Raw genomic sequence first — 26795 nt, 5'->3', positions numbered from 1 at the left:
AGAAGAAAACTGATCATTAATAAATTATTCTGAATATGATGATTGATTTATTTTAAGAAACTGTCTATTTCGAAGTAATTTTTGATCATAGTTTTTATATTGTTTTTATATTGTTTTTATATTGTTTTTATGTTGTGGGTTAGGGTTGTGTTTGTGGGACCCATATTCGGGTTAGGATTAAGTATTATATCTTTATTTAATTTTTTATAATTTGAACACTAATTAATTATATGTACCATCCCTATATGTTTAATCGAAAATGAAGTTAAAAGTTCAAATATGCAACCAAAAAAGGGTCACATAACATTTTTTCATAAATTATAATATATATAATTTAGTGTTCATATCAATTTAATATGATTAAAACAAATGTTTATATCGCATATATTAATTCATATTATTATATATCATAATTATTTATTATATAAGACTTGTTAACAGAGAGTTATATTGAATTATGCATATCATAATACGCAATATATTTATTTATTTATTTGATGAAACATTTTATTTAATAAACTTATTATTTGTATCATATTTGTTTTAATTTAAATTATATTACGCCAACTGAACTGTAATAATAGCATTATATGATGATCATTTGGAACAATTACCTACATTACAATATATATTCGGATTAACATATGTGTTTTTAACATTAATTAAACATATTACCAATATATAATAGGTAGTCATAAAATATAGATGCATGGGATATCGATCGATATTCGAAAATATAACATTGTCTATAAAATATTGCTATGCTTCTAACTTTTTTATTAATACATAAAAAATACACTATATATATATGTATATAATAAATTTATAAATTATAAATATATATAATACTCACTTTTTTCATTTCAATACTTTGCATTTATGTTAATGTTCTAATTTATATTGATATAAATTGTTTTATATACATTAATTTATTTACTATAAAGGTATAACATTAGATTAATCAGTATTCATTTTTAAATTTTAAAGCTATGAGGTATATATAAATTATAAATATATTATATTATTAGTTAATTAAAAAAATATAATTATATTAATAAAATTTAATATAATATTTTGTTATAATAATTATAAATAATATGATATATAGAATAGCGTTATTATTATATATCTATGCATATAATTTAATAAAATGCTCTAGTAATAACTAATATTGAAATATTGTTTTATTGTGAAACTTCATATAATTAAATACTAATATTAATTTTATCGAAAAGGCAAATAATAATTAATTTAATTTGAACTAATATTATTTTTATTAGGTTATCATATATAAATTAATAAATATGTATTATAAATATATCGTTTTACGAGGTAGTATATATGTTACAAAATATTATACTTTAAACAATGAATCACGGACATATCATACATTGATTTAAAGTATTTATATTAAGGGCATTAATTATTCCGTTGTACTATACAGTGATCTAGCAGTAACATTAATAATAGTAATAACAATAGATAAAGTATTAAATACGAAAAATACATTATGTTAATTTGATACATTATATGGGTATAAATTCATTATATATATTATTAAATTTGTAATGAGAATAAAATTGCATGCACAAAACATCAAATGAAATATTATAACATTCATTTAAATATGCTTTAATGCGACAATATTAGAATTAACACTACCAAGAAAAATAATATTAATAATTTTATAGTTTTCTTAAAAATATAGTTTATTATAAAATATATAGTATAATATTATTTATTAAAATATAAAAGCAAACTATATATTTAGAAAAGTGATAATTCTAAGTTATTTTTAATGTATAAATTAATTGAAAGTTTTAAAGGTAGAAAATATAATTAAACTAGGTAGAATAAGTAAATCTTATATGGCTACATCCTTGTCTTAAAAAAGCATACTTCCCTTATCTCTCCTCTCAAAGTGCAATATACCAACCTAATACACATAGTTTTCTATTATACTTAAAAATTTTCATCAATACGTATTTATGTGTTATATATTTAATATTTACTAAGTATTATTTTTAAAACAATATGCATTAAAATAGTTATATAAGCTTATAAATACGGGTCCAATGCTAATTGTCGTTTTAAACCGTGGGAAATATGTGCAAAATATGTTATATAATTATCTAATAAGGTATATTTTTAATTTAATTATGTAGGAATAAAAATAAAGTTATTGAAAATGTTAAATATAATTGGAATGGATATATATTAAATAAAAATAATATTAAAATTATACAATTTGCATAAAAAGTGGAGCATGTAACTAAATTTGAAAATGCTATTATTTTAGAAAAAACTATAATATATATTATAAGAAACAAGTATATATAAATTTAATATATTTTAAAAAATTACTATTTATATACTTTTAAGAATTATAGTAATAATATAATTTTTTATTTTTTATATTTATACAGTATTTAATTTTTAGAAGGGCAATCATTAAAACAAAAGAAATGACATTTATTTTCTATATTAAAGTATATATATAAGAAGATATATTTTAAAATCATTACAATGTTACTTTAATTTTTATAATAATACTCATATGAGTGTTATTAAGGATAACAATTTATGCAAAATTGTATTATATATACATATGATAAAACATGTATTAAACACCCCCCCCAAACAAAGCAATTTATCTAATTACCATAAACAAAAATATAATATCCTTTTAGTAATAATATTATATTATTATTCCATATTAATTTTAAATTTATATTAAGAATAATAAAAATATTTTTATATACAAATAATTGCTATATATAGGGTTAAATAATTGTATTACCTATTTTAGTGCATACATATATAATATGATACCCCCTTAACCTAGAAATTATAAATTATATTCCATCATAATGGAAGATTCTATAGTATATATACTTTTTGATATTATATTTCCTATAAATTTCATTAAGTTTTATTTTAATAGCATTTTCTTAATACATTTTTTTACCATTTTTTTTTAAATGATTTTTTAGTGTGGAAAATTTGATCTTTTGAGGATGTATTTACCAGATGAATTAAAAGACAAGGGGAAATTTGAACTAGAAGATATCAGTAATTACAATAATTACTGCCCTAATAGAGATTGCAATAGTGAACTCGAAAAAATTACGATTGGATTTTTATGGTTACTTGGAGAATATTTTACTAAATACCCAAAGAAAGGTAAAAGTGAATATATGAATAAACCATTTTTTCTATATATTGTTTTATGGTTAAGTCACAAATTAAATCAAAACTCAGAGTACCGAACCACCCAAATAAGCGACTTTTATACTAAAAATGTAATTGGTAGTAATAAATATAGTATGTTTAAAAATGATTCCAACAGATTTACAGATTATAGGGAATTCATAGATAAACAAATTAATTTGTTGAATATTAATATTGAAGATTTGTCTAAATTTTATGATGCATTTAAACTATTATGTAGTATATATGATAATACTGAAATGGATACAGATAGGAATACACTGTTAAATAATGCGAGTAAATTTGTTATAAAATATCAAGAACTTAAAAGAGATTCTAGTAATTCTGATGACAGTCCATATAAAAAAATATTGTCTGTTTTATCAAATGATTATGATTATTTAAAAAATAAATGTAAACATGTTCAACCGATTCCAGATATAGAAGCAGACATTTCTGCATTAGCATTTACATTTGAAGATGCATCATCAAGTTCGCCGATGGGAAGCAAATTATTTACAGTTTTATCGATATTTGGTGCAATAGCATTTTTTTTAGGAATTTCTTATAAGGTAAATAATAAGGAATTTTAAAAATATATTCATCACTGAGTAATTTGTGAATATAAATAAATTATACATTTTTTTAAAATTTTATATTAGTATTCGTTATTTGGATTTCGGAAACGGGCTCAAAAACAATATTTAAGAGAAAAAATAAAAAAAATAAAGAAGAAAATGAATCATTAATATATGACTCAAAGAGAGTAATTATTTAGGAATAGTAATAGTGATTTATATATTTTAACAAACTATCTATTTGGAAGTAATTTATGATCATAGTTTTTGCATAATTTTTATGTTGTGGGTAAAGATTGAAGTTGTACCTGCGGAACCCATATTGGGGTTATGGCTAAGTATTATATCTTTATTTAATTTTTTATATTTTGAGCACTAATTTAATATATGTATCATTCTGTATGTTTAATCATAAGATGAAGTTCAAAAGTTCAAATATGCAGCCAAAAAGGGGGATAAGCTAATATGAAATGAGTGAATATCATATTTCCATAAAACACAATGTATATAATGAGTGTTCATGCCGATTTAATATGATTAAAATAAAATGTCTATATTGCATATATTAATATAGATGTTGACTATATATGAAGTTGCATTATGCAATATCATAATTGCCTATTATATAAGCCTTGATAACCCAGAGCCATATTGAATTATGCATATAATATGTTTCTTTATTTTATGAAAATTTTATTTAGTAAAACTTATTATTTGTGTCATTATTATTTTTATTTAAATTGTATTTTAACAACCGAACTGTAATATAGATATTCATAAAATATCGATCGAGTATCGATAATACAACGTTATCTATAAAAAGCATTTTATGCATCTAACATTTTTAATAATCAATAAAAATATGCATATTAATAAAAAATTAAATTATAGATATATGTATACTATACTTTTAACTTTCGATTATATATAGTATAATTTTATGCTAAAGTTTTAAATTCAAATTATGGAAATAGTTATATATACTTTAATTTATTTATCATAATGTATAACATTAGATTAATCACTATTAATTTTTAAACTTTATAGTTTTGACGTATAAATAAATTATATTTCAAAATAGTTAAAAAATATAAGTATATTAATAAAATTTCATATTATATTTTGTTATAATAATTATAAATAATATGATAGATAGAATAACGTTATTATTATATACCTATACATATAAACTGTTAAAATATTACGCTAATAACTAATATTGGAATATTATTTTATTGTGAAACCTTCATATAATTAAACATTAATCTTATCGAAAAGATACATAATAATATATTATAAAGGTATAATTTTTATATATTTGTTAAATATCCAATTTGGGGTTTGTAATTTTTCATTCTAAAAAACTGGATAAATATAGAAAAGGATAAAAACTCAATTAACGTTAAATGGCTTTCTGTTATTCCATATTATATTATCATTGTTTTGTCATAGAATTAATAAAATATAGAATTTTTAATAAATTATTTGATTGTATATACATTAATAACTATAACAATATAATATATATGATAAAAATTAACTATGTAGAAAATTTATGAGTATTTACCTAAATTTATATTTTAAAAAAGCAAATATATCTTATCTCTCTCCTCTTAAAGGACAATATAACAACCTATTTACGCATAGTTTTCTATTATACTTTAAAATTTCCATCAATAGTTATTTATTTATTCATATTTAATATTTATTAAGTATTATTTTAAAAATTATTTACATTCAAAGACTTATTTATGCTTATAAATAGAAAATAAGTATGGGCCCAGTACTAATTATTATTTTAACAGAGGGAAAGGTGCGTAAAATATATTATAAAACTACCCAATAAGGTATATTTCTAAATTGAAGTATATAGGAATAAAAATAAAGTTATTGGGCTCATTAAAATGGGTTATGAATTTATTTATATTAAATAAAAATAATATGAAAATTATGTATATGTAGTTAAAAAAGGGAATAATGATACTTATTTTGTAAATGCTATAATTTTATAAAAAACTATATTATATATTATAAGAAACAAGTATATAAATATTTAATATATTTAAATAAATGACCATTTATATACTTTTATGGATTATAGTAATAATATAATTTTTTATTTTTTAGATTTATACAGTATTAAGTTTTAGAAGGGCAATCATTAAAACATAAGATATAATTCTGTTCCTTTTCTATGTTCAAACATACTTTAAATTCATTATAAAATATATTAATTTTTATAATAAAGCTATTCTAGATGTTAGTAATAACATTTTTTGTATAAAATGCATCATATCTATGTTTAATCAAAATTTTATTAAACAGCTCTCTATTTAAGGGAATTTAGCTAATTATCATAAAATGGAATAGAATTTTTTTTTAGTAATAATATTATTTTGTTATTCTATATTAATTTAATTATTGAAAAACTTATAATATATTTAACTAGAGACAGTTATTATATAGAGAGTTAAAGTATTTGCGTCATATATTGGGTAAAGTGAATATAAAACAGCATGATTTTACTCAATTTACAAATCTAAAATGAAATTTCATCACAATGGATAAAAATCTAGTATATGCATTTTTTAATAATAATAATTCCCTTTGCATTTTTTGATATTGTATTATATATAAATATCATTAAACTTTATTTTAACAAAATTTTCAATAATTCATATTTCTAATAATTGTTTTTAAATGTTTCTTAGTGTAAAAAGTTCCAAGATGTAAGAAAATGGTTTCCCGATAGTTTGAGTAATGGAAAGTATCTATTTAAAGAAGATAAGCATTTCAATAAGTATTGTAATAATAATAATTGTGATGGTCCTTTCGATAAAATTAGTGCTGGATGTTTATATTTTTTTAATGAATTCTTTGGAAGTTCTGAGATGCTTTCGCAATATGCAAGCAACTATATCAATGTCGTTGATTACATTATGGTATGGTTAATTCATATGTTAAGCCTAACTGAAAATGAACATAAAAACAGTCTAAATCATTTTTATACTACATTTATAAATAGTGATGAAAAGTATAAAACATCTATAAAGAATGTTGAAGATTGTAGTAATTATAAGGATCTTATACTTAAAAAACACAATTTGACGAATAAGGACATGGATAATAATATTATATCTAAATTATATGGTGCATTTAATATATTATGTGAAATGTATACTGGATTTGATACAAATGATTCATATTGCACAAAATGTTCGGAAAAGGCTAAGCAATTTGTTGAAAAATATAATGAACTTAATACATATCACAGTATTACTGAAAACAGTTCAGGTATTCAAATATTGTGTACTTTATCAAATGATTATAATAATTTTAAAAAGAAATGTAACGATAGTCCATCGATTCCAACGATAGATAAAACAAAAATTACTATAAAATGCCCTGAACAAATTTCTGGAGTTATATCATCAAATTCGTCGGTAGCAAACAAATTATTTATATTTTTATCGATATTTAGTACAATAGCAATTTTTTTAGGAATTTCTTATAAGGTAAATAATAAGGAGTTAAAAAATATTACATTTAAATATTATTTTCATTATATATATGCAAACGTTAACAAACAAATCGTACATTTCTTAACATTTTATATTAGTATTCATTATTTGGATTTCGGAAGCGATTTAAAAAACAACAAATAAGAGAAAAAATAAAAAATATAAAGAAGAAAATGAATCAATAATATATGATTCGAAGATTAATAATGATTAATATATGTTAAGAAGTTGTCTATTGGGAAATAATTTTTGCATAATTTTTATATAATTTTTATACTGTGGGTCAGGGTTATGTTTATGGAACCCATATTCGGGTTAGGGATATGTATTATATCTTTATTTAATTATTTATAATTTGAACACTAATTATATATATGTAACATTCCTTATGTTTAATCACAAGATGAAATCCAAATATGCAATCCCCAAAGGGGTACTTTCATTAATATGAAAGGGGCTACATACAACATTTCCCATAAGTTATAATATATATAATTGTGTGTTCATGTCAATTTTATATGATTAAAATAAAATGTCTATATTGTATATATTAATATATATATTGACTATATATGATGTCGTATTATGGAATACCATAATTTCTATTATATAAACCTTGGTAACCCAGAGCTATATTGAATTATGCATATAATATTATGTTTCTTTATTTTATGAAAATTTTATTTAGTAAAACTTATAACTTGTATCATATTTATTTTAATTTAAATAATGTTATCCAATTGAACTACAATAATAGATAAACATAAAATATAGATTCATAAATATCGATCGAGAATCGACAATATAACATAGTCTATAAAATATTACTATGCTTCTACATTTTTAGTAATACATAAAAAATTGAACTATATATAATATTTTTTTAAGTTTTAATTGTAGTTACTATTATCTTTTTGTATTTTACATTTGATTAAAATTAGTAATAATAAAAGTTGTTTTATGCTCCTTAATTTATTGCCATAAGGTATAATAATAGATTGATCACTATTCATTTTTAAACTTTATATTTTGAGGTATAAATAAATAATATTTTAAAAGATTTAAAAAATAGAATATAAGTATATTAATAAAATTTCGAATTATATTTTGTTATAATAATTATAAATAATATGATAGATATAATACGTTATTATAATATGCCTATACATATAATTTAATAAAATACTCTATCAATAATTAATATTGAAATATTGTTTTATTGTGGAAACTTCATATAATTAAATATTAATATTATCGAAAAGACAAATAATAACACATTATAAAGGTATTAATGTTATATATTTGTTAAAGATCCAATTTGGGATTTGTAATTTTATATTCTAAAAAACTGGATAAATAGATAAAAGGATATAGACTTAATTAACGTTAAATGTCTTTCTATTATTCCATATTATCATTGTTTTGTCATAAAATTAATAAAATATAGAATTTTTAATAAATTATTTGATTGTTTATACATTGATAATTATAGCAGTAGAATATATAAGAAAAAAATGAACAATTCAGAACATGTACGGATATTTATCTAAATTTATATATTAAAAGAGTAAATATATCTTATCTCTCTCCTCTTAAAGGACAGTATGATAACTTAATTAAACATATTTTTCTATTATACTTTAAAATTTGCACCAACAGTTATTTATATCCTATATATTAATATTTATTAAGTATTATTTTTAAACAATATGCATTTAAAGGCTTATTTAAGCATATAAATAGCATAATAAATACGGGTTCAGTGCTAATTATTGTTTTAAGGAATGGAAAATATGCATAAAATAGTTTATAAAATTGCCCAATAATATATACTTCTAAATTGAAGTATATAGGAATAAAAATAAAGTTATCGGACTCATTAAAATGGATTATTAATTTATCTATATTAATTACAAATATTATTAATTTATGTAATTTGAAAAGATAATGGAACATACAACATAATTTGAAAATACTATAATTTTAGAAAAAACAATATTATATATTATAAGAAACAAATATATAGTATTTAATATATTTTAAAAAATAACTATTTATATACTTTTAAACATTATAGTAATAATGGATTTCTTAATTGTTTCGATTTTTTCAGTATATTAATTTTGAGACATCATTTATTAAAACAAAAGATATGACGTTGTTTATTTTATATATTAAAGCATGTGTATATATTTTTTAAATTCATTATAAAAGTATATTAATTTTTATAATAAAGTTATACCAAATGTTAGTAAGAATAGTATTTTTTGTATAAATGCATCATATATACATATGGCAAAGTGTGTAAGCAACCCTCTATTTAAGATAGTTTAGCTAAATGTCATAAAATAAGTATAATATGATTTTAGTAATACTAATGTATTATTATTTTATATGAAGTTAAAATTAAGAATAATATGTCTAACGAAAGATAACTGATACGTAAAGAGATTAAGTAAATATACCATATATTTTATAGAATATATATAAATAACATCACCCCGCATAACCTCCAAAATATAACGGAATTTCATTATAATGTCTTATAAAGAGGTATATATCCTTTTTCTTATATTATTCGTATGTTGTATTCCTACAAATTATATTAATTTTCATTTTAGTAACATTTATATTAATACATTTTTTTGTTTAATTTGGAAAATATATTCGTAGTGTGGTATAATTAATGAGATTGATAATTATTTTGATGATGATCCGAACAAATCGGGAGAATATTATTCTATGAATATATTAAATACGTATTGCCCTGGTAGTAACTGCAGTAGTGATAAAGAAAAGATTATCTCTGGTTTTATAATGTTACTAAATATGCTTAATGATGAATATTTAGAAAGTGATAAAATTGTTGAATACGCTAGTTTATGGTTAAGTCATAAACTAAATCAAAAAAAAGAAAATGGAATCACCAAATTATACGATTTTTATGCCAATAATATAGAAACAAATAGTCTTTATACGGGGAATATATCTAATAATAGTGATGATCATATTAATATTGGTGTTATAGATAAAAAAATAAAATCGATGGATATTGATATTAAAGATATATCTAATTTTTATGATGCATTAAAATCATTATGTAACATGCATAGTGAAATTAATGTAGATAACTATCAATGCAATAACTGTTTAGAAAATGCTGGAGAATTTTTTGAAAAATGTGAAAAAGTTAAAAATATTTTTGATATTACTAAAGGAAGTTCTTATTTACAACTATGGATAAGTTTATCAAATGATTATAAAAATTTTGAAAGTAATTATAATAGTCATTTTTGTACTAATGGCCCACCACTTGTAACTTGTTCACGAAGTTCAGTAACAAAAAATACACTAATTTCAATTGCAATTATATTTGTTGCAGCATCAATTTTATTGGGAGTTTCTTATAAGGTAAATAATAAGGAATTAAAAAAATATATTATATATATGCAAACATTAACGAACAACCGTACGCTTCTTAACATTTTATATTAGTATTCGTTATTTGGATTTCGAAAACGATCTCAAAAACAACAATTAAGAGAAATGCTAAAAAAATAAAGAAGAAACTGATCATTAATATATTATTCGAAGAGTAGTGATTATTCCAGGAATAGTAATAATGGTTGATATATTTTAAGAAATTGTCTATTTCGAAGTAATTTTTTCATAATTTTTATATAGTTTTTATGTTGTGGAACCCATATTGGGGTTAGGGATAAGTATTATATTGCATTTAATTTTTTATAATTCGAACACTAATTAAATATACGTATCATTCCGTATGTTTAATCACAAGATGATGTTCAAAATATGTACCCCCTAAATGGGTACTGCCATTAATATGAAAGGGGTTACATAACATATTTATAAGTTATAATATATATAATTGAGTGTTGATATATATTTAATATGATTAAAGTAAAATAACTATATTACATATATTAATTCATATTATGCTATATCATAATTGCCTATATAAAAGTTAATATGTGGTTATATTGAATTATGCATATCATAATATGTTTCTTTATTTGGTGAAATATTTTATTTAATAAAACTTATAACTTGTATCATATTTATTTTGATTTAAATCATGTTATCCAACTGAACTGTAATAATGGATAGTCATAAAATATAGATTCATAAATTATCGATCGAGAATCGACAATACAACGTTATCTATAAAAGGCATGTTATGCATCTAACATTTTTAGTAATACATAAAAAATTGAACTATATATCAATATTTTTGATGTTTTAATTGTAGTTACTATTCTCTTTTGTATTTCCTTTACATTTTTATTAAAATTAATTAGTAATAATAGAAGTTGATTTATATGCTTTAATTCATTTATCATAAGGTATAATAATAGATTAATCACTATTTATTTTTAAACTTCATAGTTTTCAGGTATAAATAAATTATATTTCAAAAAATTAAAAAAATAAAATATAAGTATATTAATAAAATTTAATGTTATAGTTTGTTCTGATAATTATAAATAATATGAAGGATAAAATAGCGTTATTATTATACGCCTATATATATAACATAACAAAATACTCTACCAATAACTAATATTGAAATATTGTTTTATTGTGAAACTTTCATATAATAAACATTAATATTATCGAAAAGACAAATAATAATGCATTATAATGATATAATTTTTATATATTTGTTAAAGATCCACTTTGGGATATGTGGTTTTATATTATAAAAATTTGGATCCATGGAGAAAATGATAAAGATTTAATTCATGTTAAATGTCATTTTATCAATGTTTAATGAATCGTATTTAATTAAAAACAACATTATGTTATCATAGAATTAATAAAATATAGAATTTTTAATAAATTATTTGAATGTATATGCATTAATAACTATAACAATAGATTATATAAGATAAAAAATAACTATGTAAAACATTTAACAAATATTTATCTAAATTTATATATTAAAAGAGAAAATATATCTTATCTCTCTCCTCTTAAAGTGAAATACAATAACTTAATTAAACATAGTTTTCTATTATACTTTAAAATTTCCATCAATAGTTATTTATATGTTAATATTTAGTATTTAATTAGTATTATTTTAAAAAGAATATACATATAAAAACGTATTTAAGCTTACAAATACAGGTCCAGTGCTAATTGTTTTAAACCGTGAAAATTATTCGTAAAATATATTGTAAAATTACTCAATAAGGTATATTTATAAATTGAAGTATATAGAAATGAAAATATAGTTATCGGAATCATTAAAATGGATTATGAATTTATCTATATTCATTAAAAACAATATAAATGTATATAATTTGCATAGAAAATAGAAAAATGGAACTTTGTAAATGTTATAATTTAAATAAAATATTGATATATATTATAAGAAACAAGTATATAAATATATATTTATATACTTTTAAAAATTATACTAATAATAGATTTATTAAAGCATGAGAAAAAGAATATTATTTTTCTATATTGAGACACACATATAAGAGGGAGTATTTTAAATTCATTACTAAACTAAAATTTTTATAATAAAATTATAATGGATGTTATTAATAATCATAAATTATATTATACATTTGACCAAAATGTATTAAATATCTCCAATTTAAGGCAGCTTATTAGTTATCAAAAAAAGGAATAGATCGTTTCTTTAGTAATAACATTATTCTATATTAATTTAATTATTGAAAAACTTATATATTTAACTACAGACCGTTGTTATATATAGGGTTAAAGTATTTGCGTCGCATATTTGGGGAATTGTATATAAAACAGCATGCTTTTACTCAATTTACAAATCAAAAATAAAATTCTATCACAATGAATAAAGAAGTGGTACATACATTTTTTAATAATAATAATTTTCTCTATGTGTTTTGATATTGTATTATATATAAATATCATTAAACTTTATTTTAATAAAATTTTCAATAATACACGTTTTTATTAATTGTTTTTAAATGATTTATTAGTGTAAAAAGTTCCAGGATGTATGGACAAATTTAGAATATGATTCGAGTAGTGAAATCTATAAATTTAAAGATAATAAAGATTTCAAAGAATACTGTACTAATGAAAATTGTGATAATGATCTCGATAATATTAGTGCTGGATGTTTATATTTGTTTAATGAAATTTTTGGAAATCCTACCTCGTTTAGTTTTATTGCAAAAGGAAACACCAATATTGTTGAATACATTTTGATATGGTTAAGTTATATGTTAAACTATAAAAGAATGAACGAAAACGACAGTATAGAGCCTTTTTATGAAATATTTATAAATAAATATACTGAATATAATAAATATAATAAAGATAATAAGTATAATGAGAAAATAGTTGGTGTTACTGATTATGAGAATTATAAGGATCTTATAGATAAAAAACAAAATTTGATGAGTATTAGTACTAAAGATATGTCTAAATTTTATGATGTATTTATATTATTATGTGACATGTATATTGAGTTTGAAACAAACTCAGATTGCAATAAATTTTCGGGACAAGCTAAAGAATTTGCTAAAAAATATGATGAACTTAATGAAGATTATAATAATGGTAAAGGCAGCCCCTATAATCAATTATTATCTACATTATCAAATGATTATAATAATTTAAAAAATAAATGTAATGATTTTCCATCACTTCCAACATATTCACGAAGATTAGTAATAAAAAGGACACTAATTCCAATTGCATTTATATTTGTTGCAGTATCAATTTTCTTGGGAATTGCATATAAGGTAAATAATAAGTCAATTAAACAATATATTCAGCACTGGTTAATTTGTGAATATAAATAAATTATACATTTTTTTAAATTTTTATATTAGTATTCGTTATTTGGATTTCGGAAACGATTTCAAAAGCAATGTTTAAGAGAAAGAATAAAAAATATAAAGAAGAAACTGATCATTAATAAATTATTCTGAATATGACGATTGATGTATTTTAAGAAACTGTCTATTTCGAAGTAATTTTTGCATAATTTTTATATAGTTTTTATGTTATGGAACCCATATTCGGGTTAGGGCTAAGTATTATATTTCATTTAATTTTTTATAATTTAAACACTAATTTAATATATGTATCATCCCGTATGTTTAATTTCGAGATGAAGTTAAAAATCTGTACTCCCAAAGGAGCATTACCATTAATATGAAAAAGGCTACATCACATTTGTTCATAAGTTATAATATATATAATTAAGTGTTAATATATATTTAATATGATTAAAGCAAAATAACTATATTACATATATTAATTCATATTATGTTACATCATAATTGCCTATATAAAAGTTAATATGTTGTTATATTGAATTATTCATGACACAATATGTTTCTTTATTTGGTGAAATATTTTATTTAGTAAAACTTATTATTTGCATCATATTTATTTTAATTTAAATCGTATTTTTATAACCGAACAGTATAATAATTTTATTATCAGAGTATAATTATAATTCGATTCATATTAATGATTATATTTTTAATGTTAATTAAGTACACTAATAATGCATAATAGATAATCATAAAATATAGATTCATAAATATTGATCGAGAATCGAGAATATAACATAATCTATAAATTATTGTTATGCTTCTAAGATTTTTTTAATTGTAGTTACTATTATCTTCTTGTATTAATAGAAGTTGATTTGTACGCTTTAATTTATTTATCATAAGGTATAATAATAGATTAATCACTATTAATTTTTAAATTTTATATTTTGAGGTATAAATATATTATATTTTAAAATAGTTAAAAAATAAAATATAAGCATATTAATAAAGTTTAATATTATAGATATGATGCATTATTATATGCCTATACATATAATCTAGAAATTAAAAATAGTTAATATTAAAATATTGTTTTATTGTGAAACCTTCATATAATTAAATATTAATTTTATCGAAAAGACATAATAATAATACATTATAAAGGTATCAATGTTATATATTTTGTTAAAGATCCAATTGGTGATTTGTAGTTTTATATTATAAAAATATGGGCAATGGAGAAAAGGTTAAAAACTCAATTCACGTTAAACGTATTTTTATTATTCCATATTATATTATCATTGTTTAATTAATCACCATTTTATAATCGGAATTATCATTGCTTTATCGTAGAATTAATAAAATATAGAATTTTTAACAGATTACTTGAATATATATACGTTGATAATTATAATAATAAAATATATGAGATAAAAATGAACTATGTAAAACATTTAGCAAATATTTAACTTAATTTATATATTAAAAGAGCAAATATATCTTATCTCTCCCCACCAAAGAGTAATATAACAACCTAATTAAACGCAGTTTTCTATTATACTTTAAAATATCATCAGTAGGTATATATGTTTAATATTTACTAAGTATTATTTTAAAAACAATCTATATATAAAAACTTATTTAAGCTTATAAATACGGGTTCAGTGCTAATTGTCGTTTTAAACCTTGGAAATTATGGGTAAAATATATTATAAAATTACACAATAAGGGATACTTACAAATTGAAGTATATGGAAATAAAAATAAAGTTATTTAACGCATTAAAATTATTTTTTAATTTATCTACATTCATTAAAAACAATATAAATTTATGTATTCTGCATAGAAAATGTAAAACTTCAACTTATTTTGTAAGTGTTATTTTAGAAAAGACTATATTATATATTATTAGGAACAAGTATATAGTATTTAATACATTTTTAAAAAAGACTATTTATATACTTTTAAGGATTATAGTAATAATATAATTTTTATTTTTTAAATTTATACAGTATTTAAATTTCTTAAGGGCATTCATTAAAGCATAAGATATAAATATATTTCTTTTCTATGTTCAAACATACTTTAGATTCATTATAAATGTATGTTAATTTTTATAACATATTTATACAAGATGCTAGTAAGAATGCATTTCTTGTATAAAATACATCATATAAATATTTAATAAAAAATGTATTAAACAACCCTCTATTTAAGGCAATTTAGCTAATTATCATAAAAAGGAATAAAATGTTTCTTTAGTGATAATATTATTATATTATTCTATATTAATTTAATTATTGAAAAACTTATAATATATTTAACTACAGACAGTTATATATAGGGTTAAAGTATTTGCGTCTCATATTTGATGCAGTGTATATAAAACAGCATGATTTTATTCAATTTACAAATCAAAAATAAAATTCCATTATAATGGATAAGGACGTGGTATATACATTTTTTAATAATAATAATTTTCTTTACATTTTTTGATATTGACCATATATAAATATCATTAAACTTTATTTTAATAAAATTTTCAATAATATACCTTTTATTAATTATTTTTAAATGTTTTCTTAGTGTAAAAAGTTCCAGGATGTAAGGAAATGGTTTCCTGATCAATTGGACAATAAGAAAATGTATCAATTTAAAGATGATACACATTTCAAAAGGTATTGTACTGGTGATAGTTGTGATACTGATCTCGACAAAATTAATGCTGGATGTTTATATTTTTTTGATACATTCTTTAAGGATGAGACTACGTTTCAAAATGATGCAAAAGGAAACATCTATATTGTTCAATACATTATGATATGGTTAATTTATATGTTAAACCTTACCAAAACTGAAGAAAACGACAGTATAGGCTCTTTTTATAAAACATATATAGAGCATGGTAATAAGTATACTAAAAATATAGATTATATTAGTAGTCATAATAGTTATAAGGATCTTATAGATATAAATGATTATTTTTTAAGTATGGATATGAGCATTGTATCTAAATTATATGATGCATTTAATACATTATGTGACATATATAATGAGCTTGATACAAACTACTCAAATTGCACGCAATGTTCGGGAAAAGCTAGTCAATTTGTTGAAACATATAAAACAATTATCATAGATCATAACAATGGTGAAAATACCCGCTATTTTTATGTATTGATTAATTTATTAACTGATTATGAAAATTTAAAAAAAAATTGTGATATTTTCCCACCCATTCCAAATATAGAAAACATAATTTCTGAAGCTACATCAAGTTCGTCGATAGCAAGCAAATTAATTCCAATTTTATCGATATTAGTTGCAATAGCAATTTTTTTAGGAATTTCTTATAAGGTAAATAATAAGGAATTAAAAAAAATAATTATTATATATATGCAAACATTAACAAAGAAAACGTATGCTTCTTAACATTTTATATTAGTATTCGCTATTTGGATTTCGGAAACGATTTCAAAAACAAAAATTAAGAGAAAAGCTAAAAAATATAAAGAAGAAAATGAATAATTCATATATGATTCAAAGAGAGTGACTATTTCATGAATAGTAATAATGGTTTATATATTTTAAGAAACTGTCTATTTGGAAGTAATTTTTATCATAATTTTTATGTTGTTTTATGTTGTGGGTCAGGGTTAAGATTATATTGTATTTAATTTTAATAATTTGATAATATTTATTAGTTTAAGGAATTGTTTTAAATATTTATAGGAAACTAATTATTAAAAATATGTATAGAATAAGTTGGAGATTTTAATATTTATATTAAGTCTGAATATGTAAGAAAAAATGAAAATGAAGATGACTATGAAAAGGAACGAATATTGTAATATATTTTGAAAAATTATAAGGATTGCATTTTGTGTTAATATAAATTAATGGTAAATATGTTAAACTATGTACTTTTTGTATTTTATTGTTAATTTGTGATTAATGGTTTATGTGTAAATTGATCAAACATTGGAATCGACTTGGTCCTAGAAGAGAACAACGATTTAAATAATTACGATGCATAATATGAAAAACTGGAAGAGAAGAATGGGAAATAAGGAAGAACGATGAAAAAAGTTGTAAATTACGTCGATGAGAAAATGGTATTATCAAATATATACAAACCTATGCAAGCCGATCCTTTAGCATTTATTAATCTATTTTTTTTTGTTAATTTTTTGTTTATAAAAGAAAAAGCGATTATTTGTATGATAAATTTAATTAACATGCATTTGAAGTCGAATTTAAAGAATAATAAATAGTAAATTTGTCTATTAACATAAAGAAGTACTGTGTATATATAGTACATGTCAAGAGTTTATTTCGTATTTTATAATAAAACATAAAATATATTTTCTATATGATTGAATTCTCTATTATAACTAAATTATAATATTTATTTGTCTTTAATTCTTATTTATAAAAGTCAAAATATCGTATTGTTTAAATACAAAAGTGTCTTAACATCGGTTAAATGAATATGATGAAAATAAAAGTTAGTAGCATTAAGTATATTTTATTTTCGATTTGAGATAAAAATATATTGGTATCACATTCAATATATTGGTTCTATATGTATTATTTTTGTGGTTTAATATTATAATTGATTGTTTTTTGAATTACATTTAAAAATTTGAATATTTTATATTATTTTAATATATTTGATGTTGTATATTCATAAATATATTTATAAATAATATTATTATATACCAATCTATGAAAAAAAAAACTTACAAAAGTGGTAAATAAAATGTAGAATATTATTAAATAATATTAAACATTTGAGAAGTATAACAAAGAAGAAAGTATTTAGATGCAAACAACAACTGTTGTTAATTATTTTGCATATGTTTGCATATATATGTATCTAATATTTTATTATCATAATTAATATATATTAATTTGGTTGTAGACAAACAATAGAAAAATATAAGTTTTATAAAGTATCAAACATATTATTAAATGAACCTTTAAATTATACTAAAGATTTATTTATATAAAAATATGAAAAAATATATTTTAGGTTGAATTTGTTACATAAACTTATTTGTATATAATTAAAATAATGCAATTTTTTCGAAAATTGGTTGTTATTTGAAAAAAAAACTAAATATAAAAATTTTAGCAATTGCATGTTTATATCTCTGATGATAACAGTTGTTATATATATGATGATATATTCATATAAATTAGTGCATTAATTTATTTATATTTTAAGTATTAAAAATAACTATGTTATATTAAATATAATGGTTCAACTAAATAAAAACATTCAGAACAAATATATATATTTTTATGTATTATAGAAAATTGTTATATATATTTTTATCCATTTAAAATAAATTATATTATATTATTTATTTTTATTATTTATATTAAAGTAAAAATAGAATATTAAATTTTGTTAACATATAATTTCAGAATTATAAGTTTGCGATGCTTTAAGATAGAAGCATTATATGATTTTATTATAATAAACTTTCATATATATCAAATAATTTGCTTATATAAATTAAATTAAACAAATTGTAACATTAAATAATATAATTATTGTTTTACAATAATAATAGATAAAAAAGACTGAAAAAGAATAAAACCTATATATTATTTAAATCGTACTGCTTCGAGGAAACACTTTTTATTAATAAGAAAATGAATAAAAGGATATTTAGTTTAGTTTGTATTGCCTTGTATTCCCTTTTGGCTGGGTCAGTACACTGCTCCGAACAGAAAGTAAGTTGTCAAAACAAAATATAAACTAATATATAGAAAATTATATAATAGTGGTTATTTACATGTTGTGACGTATACATTAACCCATATATATATTGTATGTTTATTCACTTGTATTACCAATATAAGGTATCTGATGTAAGAAATAAAAGTATTCGTGGCACTAAAGAAAGAAACAAAAGTAACGAAAAAAATGATATAGAATATAAACACAAAACACAATTAAAGAATAACAATCCTAAAGATGATGAAGATGATATAGGATCTAATTGTTTTGGTATATGTAAAAAAAATAAACAAATAAAATATATAATTAGGGATGTACCCGTAACTTTTCCATATAATCAAATAGTTGTAACATATTCAAGTAATGAATCTCTTCCTACGGTAAAAATGCGAATTGGACCAATTGAGAGTGAGTTTATTCCAAAAAATCAAAAACATTTAGAAGATATATTAAAATTACAAAAAACATTCGAAGAACTATATTCAAACAACGATGAATCTCTTCCTAATGTGGCAATGTGGATGAAAGTAATTAAGCCTGAGTTTATTCCAAAAAATCAAAAACATTTAGAGTATATATTACAATTAAAAGAATCAATCGGGAAACTATATTCAAATAGTGATCAATTTACTACTAAGGAAGTATCCCTGATGCAACAATACCTGGAAAAAATTCTTGAAAACAATCCAGAACTTTTTAAGATTTTATTAGAATCTAAAGAAGAAATAGAAAAATACCTTTCAAAAAAAAATAAGTAAATAATCTTCATATAATAATTATATTCAAGTGATATCGAACTAAAAAACGAACAAAATTATTCTTTTTAATTATCACTTAAACTACAATGTTTGGCATGTGATACCTATAGACAAATGAATTATGCTAGAAATTTATACATTTACGAGCTCGTATTTTAAGTTTATAATTTTATTATGTAATTATTAAAACAAATGTAATATATTTTGATTATATATTTATATGAATTTTTCCGTTTATACTTATTTATAGTATACAATTCGTGAAAGAATATTCCGAAAATAATTCATAATTGAAATAATATTGATCCATTTGTTATAATCATATTATTTATTATTTGTATGCATATATTTTTATATACATATGTTTATATTTTATATAATGAAAATAAAATTTGACGAAATATCATATTTTGAAATTTATTAATAGAATGATACTATAAACAATTTCATAGATATATTACAAGTATCTAATTGAATCAATAGTATTATGATGATATATATGTATATGAAAAGGTTCAAGGATGTGTTTTAGGGAATCTGTATTTTGGGTCATGATTATGTACTATGTGTTATAGTTTTGTTCTATGGAACCTATGTTTTGGGTTGAGGGTATTTTTTTATGAATTTGTTTATAATTTGATCATATTTATTTGTCTATAAATTGCTATTAAATATATATACTATACCTGTATATATAATATCGAAAATAAGTCCAAATATGTACACCCACAAAAGGAACATAGCCATTAATATGAAAGGGGATGCATAACATTTTTTAATAAATTACAATATGTATAATTGAGTGTTTATACCGACATAATATTGTTAAAGTAAAATATTTATATTGTATATATTAGTATAGATATTGGTTATATATGAAGTCGTATTGTGCTATATAATAATTGCCTATATAAAACTTGATTAGGAACCATATTAAATTGTGGATATCAAAATATGTTTCTTTATTTGACGAAAATTTTATTTAGAAAGCCTATAATTTGTGTTACAACTACTTTAATTTAAATTATATTATACAACCGAACTGTAATAATAGCATTATATGAGGATGGGTATTAATTATAAGATTATTCATTTTGAATATTCATCTACATTACAATATATATTCGGATTAATATATGGGTTTTTGATATTAATTAAACATATCACCAATATATAATAGATAATCATAAAATATAGATTCATAAATATCGATCGAGAATATAACATTGTCTATAAAATATTATTATGCTTCTAACATTTTTAGTAACACATAAAAAATTGAACTATATATACAATATATTTTTAAGTTGTAATAGTAGTTACTATTTTCTTTTGTAATTCCTTTACATATGTATTAAAATTAATTAGTATTAATAGAAATTGCTTTATATGCCATAATTTATTTATCATAAGATATAATAATAGATAAATCACTATTAATTTGTAAATTTTATATTTTAAGGTATAAATAAATTATATTTAAAATAGTTAAAACAATAAAACATAAGTATATTAATAAAATTTAATGTTATAGTTTGTTCTAATAATTTTTCTAATAATTATAAATAATATTATATATAGAATAGCGTTATTGTTCTAATATATATATAATATTGTATATGTGGCAAAAACTGAAATATGTTAAATTTGGAAATATATACAATTATATATTAATGCAAAATATACAGGAAAAGTATGTAATAATTAATTTGAACCAATAATATTTTTATTAGGTTATTATATATATACAAATTCACAAATATATAATTTAAATATATTGTTATTACGAAATAATATGATCTAAAATGTTATACTTTAAAACTATGAAACAAGGAAAAATACAAATTGGATTAAAATATTCCTCTTGAGTGAATTAATTATCTCATTGTACTATACAGTGATATGACAATAATAATAGTAATAGTAATAACAATAGATAAACATATTAAATACGAAAAAATCATTAAATCCATTTGATTCGAATACGTTGATATATATTAATTATACATATTATTAAAGGTATGATAAGGTTAAAATTGTATGCATACATATCAAATGAAATATTACAATTTTGACTTAATATTTTTTAATGTGGTAAGATTAGAATTAACGCTATCAAGCAAAATAATATTAATAATTCTATAGTTTACTTAAAAATATAGTTTTTCATTATGAGTCTGAGTTAATTATTATAAAAAATATAATATTATATTATTTATTAAAATTTAAAAGCAAACTATATATATAGAAATGTAATAATTCTAATTTATTTATAATGTATACATTAATTGAAAATTTTAATAGTAGAAATATAAAACATAATTAAACTATGTAGAATAAGTAAATCTTATATGACTACATCCTTGTCTTAAAAAAACATACTTCCCTTATCTCTCCTATCTAAAATGTAAATATACCAACCTAATTACACATGATTTTTTATTATACTTTAAATTTTGCATCAATAGTTATTTATATGTTAATATTTAATATTTACTAAGTATTATTTTAAAAACAATATGCATTAACAGTCTTATTTAAGCTTATAAATACTGGTCCAATGCTAACTCTCGTTTTAAACCGCGGAAAAAATGTGCAAAATATATTATAAAATTACCTAATAAGGTATAATTCTAAATTGAAATATATAGGAATAAAAATAAAGTTATTGAAAATGTTAACTATAATTGGAATGGATATATATTAAATAAAAATAATACTAAAATTATGTATATGCAATTAAAAAGGGAACAATGCAACTTATTTTATAAATGTTATAATTTTAATAAAATATTGGTATATATTATAAGAAACAAGTATATAAATATTTAATATATGTTTAAAAATCACTATTTATATATTTTTAAGGATTCTAGTAATAATATAATTTTATATTTTTTAGATTTATACAATATTAGTTTTAGGAGGGCAATCATTAAAACATAAAATATAAATATATACCTTTCCTATGTTCAAATATACACTTTAAATTCTTTATAGAAGTATATCCATTTTTATAATAAAATTATACCAAATGTTAGTAAGAATTGTATTTTTTTTATAAAATTCATCATATATACATATGGCAAAAGTGTATAAGCAACCCTCTATTTAAGGTAATTTAGCTAATTTTCATAAAATAAGTATAATATGATTTTAGTAATACTACTGTATTATTATTTTATATTAATTTAATTATTGAAAAACTTATAATATATTTAACTACAGATAGCTGTTATATATAGGGTAAAGTATTTGCGTCACATATTTGGTGCATCATATATAAAATAGCATGATTCTATTCAATTTACAAATCAAAAATAAAATTCCATTATAATGAATAAAGCAGTGGTATATGCATTTTTGATATTGTATTACATATAAATATCATTAAACTTTATTTTAATCAAATGTTCAATAATATATATTTCTAATAAATGTTTTTAAATGTTTTCCTAGTGTGAAAAGTTCGAGAATCTATGGGATAAATTTCCTGATAAATTGGATAAAGGAAAATATGAATTTAAAGAACAAAATTTTTTAGATGGTTATTGTTTTGATTATGAATGTAATAGTGATTACGGAAAAATTAATGCTGGATTTTATTATTTGTTTAATGGACTCTTTGGGGTTTCTGGTTTGTTTAATTCTAGCGAAACAAGTAACATCAATGTGGTTGAATACATTATGATATGGTTATGTTATATGTTAAACCTGAAGAGTACTCGAGATGACAACTTCACCAATCTAAATAATTTTTATAAAGCAAATATAAAAAATCACAACAACTATACTAGTTTCATTGAACTTATAAATGAAAAAAAAAAATTGATGAATATTTCTAAAGATAAAGTGTCTAAACTTTACGAGTTATTTAAAATTTTATGTGAAATGTATACTAAAATTGATGATGACAATAAAAAATGCAATAACTATTTGAAAGATGCTAATAAATTTGTTGATGAATATCAAAAACTCCTTAATGATAATGATACTGATAATGGAAACAATTCATATAATCAACTATTGTGTACTTTATCAACTGATTATGATAATTTAAAAAGTAAATGTAGCGATAGTTCATCCTTTCCAGAGATAAAAACACCAAAAAAATGTGTAAAAAGATCCGAACAAAATTCTCAACTAATTTCTGCACAAACTTCTGAAGCTATAGCACAAAGTCCGTCGATAGGAAACAAATTATTTATAGTTTTATCGATATTTGGTGCAATAGCATTTTTTTTAGGAATTTCTTATAAGGTAAATAATAAGGAATTAAAAAATTATTTTCATTATATATATTCTACGTTAACAAAAAAATCGTATACTTCTTTACATTTTATATTAGTATTCGTTATTTGGATTTCGGAAACGATTTCAAAAACAAAAATTAAGAGAAAAGCTAAAAAATATAAAGAAGAGAATAAATCATTAATATAAGATTCGACGAATAATGATTATTCCAGGAATAGTAATAATTATTGATATATTTTAAGAAACTGTCTATTGGGGAGTAATTTTTTTCCAATTTTTGCATAATTTTATATAGTTTTTATGTTAAGGGTCAGGGTTGTGCTTATGGAACCCATATTGGGGTTAGGGCTAAGTATTATATCTGTATTTAATTTTTATAATTAAACACTAATTTAATATATGTACTATATTCGTATGTTTAATCACAAGATGAAATCAAAAGTCCAAATATCTAACCAAGAAGGGTCATAAGCTAATATGTAATGAATTGCGCAACATGTTTTATAAGTTATAATATATATAATTGGGTGTTCATACCTATTTTATATGATTAAAATAAAATTTTTATATAGAATATATTAATATAGATGTTGACTATATATGAAGTCATATTATTCAATATCATAATTGCCTATTATATAAGTCTTGATAACCCAGAGCTATATTCAATTATGCATATAATAATATGTTTTTTTATTTAGTGAAAATTTTATTTAGTAAAACTTATAACTTGTATCATATTTATTTTGATTTAAATCATCTTATCCAACTGAACTGTAATAATAGATATTCATAAAATATAGATGCATGAAATACCGATCGAGAATCGAAAATACAACGTTATCTATAAAAGGAATTTTATGCATCTAACATTTTTAATAATCAATAAAAATATGCATATTAATAAAAAATTAGATTATAGATATATGTATACTATCCTTTTAATTTTTGATTATATATAGTTTCATTTTATGCTAAAGTTTTAAATTCAAATAATAGAGATACTTATATATACATTAGTTTATTTACTATAAAGATATAACATTAGATTAATCACTATTAATTTTTAAATTTCATATTTTCAAGTATAAATATATTACATTTAAAATTGCTAAAAAATAAAATATAAGTATATTAATAATATATAATGTTATAGTTTGTACTAATAATTATAAATAATTAGATATATAGAATAACGTTATTATTATACCCCTATAAATATAATATAATATAATATAATATAATAAATTACTCTACTAGTAACTAATATTGAAATATTGTTTTATTGTGGAAAGTTCATATAATTAAATATTATTATTATCGAAAAGACGCATAATAATATATTATAAAGGTATCAATGTTATATATTTGTTAAAGATTCAATTTGGGATTTGTAGTATTATATTTTAAAAAACTGGATAAATAAAGAAAATGATAAAGTCTCAATCAACGTTAAATTTCTTTTCATTATTCCATATTAACGCGTATTATATTATCATGATTTTACCATAGAATTAATAAAATATAGAATTTTTAATAAATTATTTAATTGTATATACATTGATAAATATAACAATAAAATATATAAGATAAAAATGAACTATGTAGAATATTTAGAAACTATTTATTTAAATTTATATATTAAAATAGCAATATATCTTATCTCTCTCCTCTTAAAGTGCAATATAACAACCTAATATATATAGTTTTCTATTATACTTTAAAATTTGCATCAATACTTATTTATTTGTTAATATTTAATAAGCATTATTTTAAAAATAATATGCATTCAAAGACTTATTTAAGCTTATAAATACGGGTTCAGTGCTAATTGTTGTTTTAAAGAATGGAAAAGATGGGAAAATATGTTATAAAATTACCCAATAAGGTATATTGGAATAATAATAAAGTTATTA

At 20.0% G+C, this 26795-nt stretch overlaps 7 protein-coding genes across 7 annotated transcripts; all 7 read left to right on the top strand.

Annotated features, from left to right (window-relative positions):
- Window positions 1-2870: 2870 nt before the first annotated feature.
- PY17X_1300405 (PIR protein) lies at window positions 2871-3959 on the top strand (the record flags this gene model as incomplete). The annotated part of the gene is made up of 3 exons (XM_022957246.1): window positions 2871-2885; window positions 2994-3782; window positions 3873-3959. 3 exons carry the CDS (start codon window positions 2871-2873, stop codon window positions 3957-3959), a joined length of 891 nt encoding a protein of 296 aa, XP_022811079.1.
- A 2389-nt stretch (window positions 3960-6348) lies between these two features.
- On the top strand, window positions 6349-7494 carry PY17X_1300399 (PIR protein; the record flags this gene model as incomplete). Its single annotated transcript, XM_022957240.2, has 3 exons — window positions 6349-6363; window positions 6500-7303; window positions 7408-7494. 3 exons carry the CDS (start codon window positions 6349-6351, stop codon window positions 7492-7494), a joined length of 906 nt encoding a protein of 301 aa, XP_022811078.2.
- A 2353-nt stretch (window positions 7495-9847) lies between these two features.
- Window positions 9848-10870, top strand: PY17X_1300391 (PIR protein; the record flags this gene model as incomplete). Its single annotated transcript, XM_034637668.1, has 3 exons — window positions 9848-9862; window positions 9983-10720; window positions 10805-10870. 3 exons carry the CDS (start codon window positions 9848-9850, stop codon window positions 10868-10870), a joined length of 819 nt encoding a protein of 272 aa, XP_034493607.1.
- Window positions 10871-13150: 2280 nt separating this feature from the next.
- Window positions 13151-14262, top strand: PY17X_1300385 (PIR protein; the record flags this gene model as incomplete). The annotated part of the gene is made up of 3 exons (XM_034637667.1): window positions 13151-13165; window positions 13303-14073; window positions 14164-14262. The coding sequence occupies 3 exons, from the start codon at window positions 13151-13153 to the stop codon at window positions 14260-14262; spliced, it is 885 nt and encodes a 294-aa protein (XP_034493606.1).
- Window positions 14263-16551: 2289 nt separating this feature from the next.
- Window positions 16552-17668, top strand: PY17X_1300377 (PIR protein; the record flags this gene model as incomplete). The annotated part of the gene is made up of 3 exons (XM_034637666.1): window positions 16552-16566; window positions 16702-17472; window positions 17561-17668. The coding sequence occupies 3 exons, from the start codon at window positions 16552-16554 to the stop codon at window positions 17666-17668; spliced, it is 894 nt and encodes a 297-aa protein (XP_034493605.1).
- Window positions 17669-19779: 2111 nt separating this feature from the next.
- PY17X_1300371 (fam-c protein) lies at window positions 19780-20625 on the top strand (the record flags this gene model as incomplete). Its single annotated transcript, XM_034637665.1, has 2 exons — window positions 19780-19860; window positions 19990-20625. The coding sequence occupies 2 exons, from the start codon at window positions 19780-19782 to the stop codon at window positions 20623-20625; spliced, it is 717 nt and encodes a 238-aa protein (XP_034493604.1).
- A 3336-nt stretch (window positions 20626-23961) lies between these two features.
- PY17X_1300363 (PIR protein) lies at window positions 23962-25060 on the top strand (the record flags this gene model as incomplete). The annotated part of the gene is made up of 3 exons (XM_034637664.1): window positions 23962-23976; window positions 24085-24885; window positions 24974-25060. 3 exons carry the CDS (start codon window positions 23962-23964, stop codon window positions 25058-25060), a joined length of 903 nt encoding a protein of 300 aa, XP_034493603.1.
- Between the last annotated feature and the right edge of the window lie 1735 nt (window positions 25061-26795).

The sequence above is a fragment of the Plasmodium yoelii genome (assembly GCF_900002385.2).
Source record: "Plasmodium yoelii strain 17X genome assembly, chromosome: 13".
Lineage (NCBI taxonomy): Eukaryota > Apicomplexa > Aconoidasida > Haemosporida > Plasmodiidae > Plasmodium > Plasmodium yoelii.
This window is presented reverse-complemented; position numbering and strand designations above follow the sequence as displayed.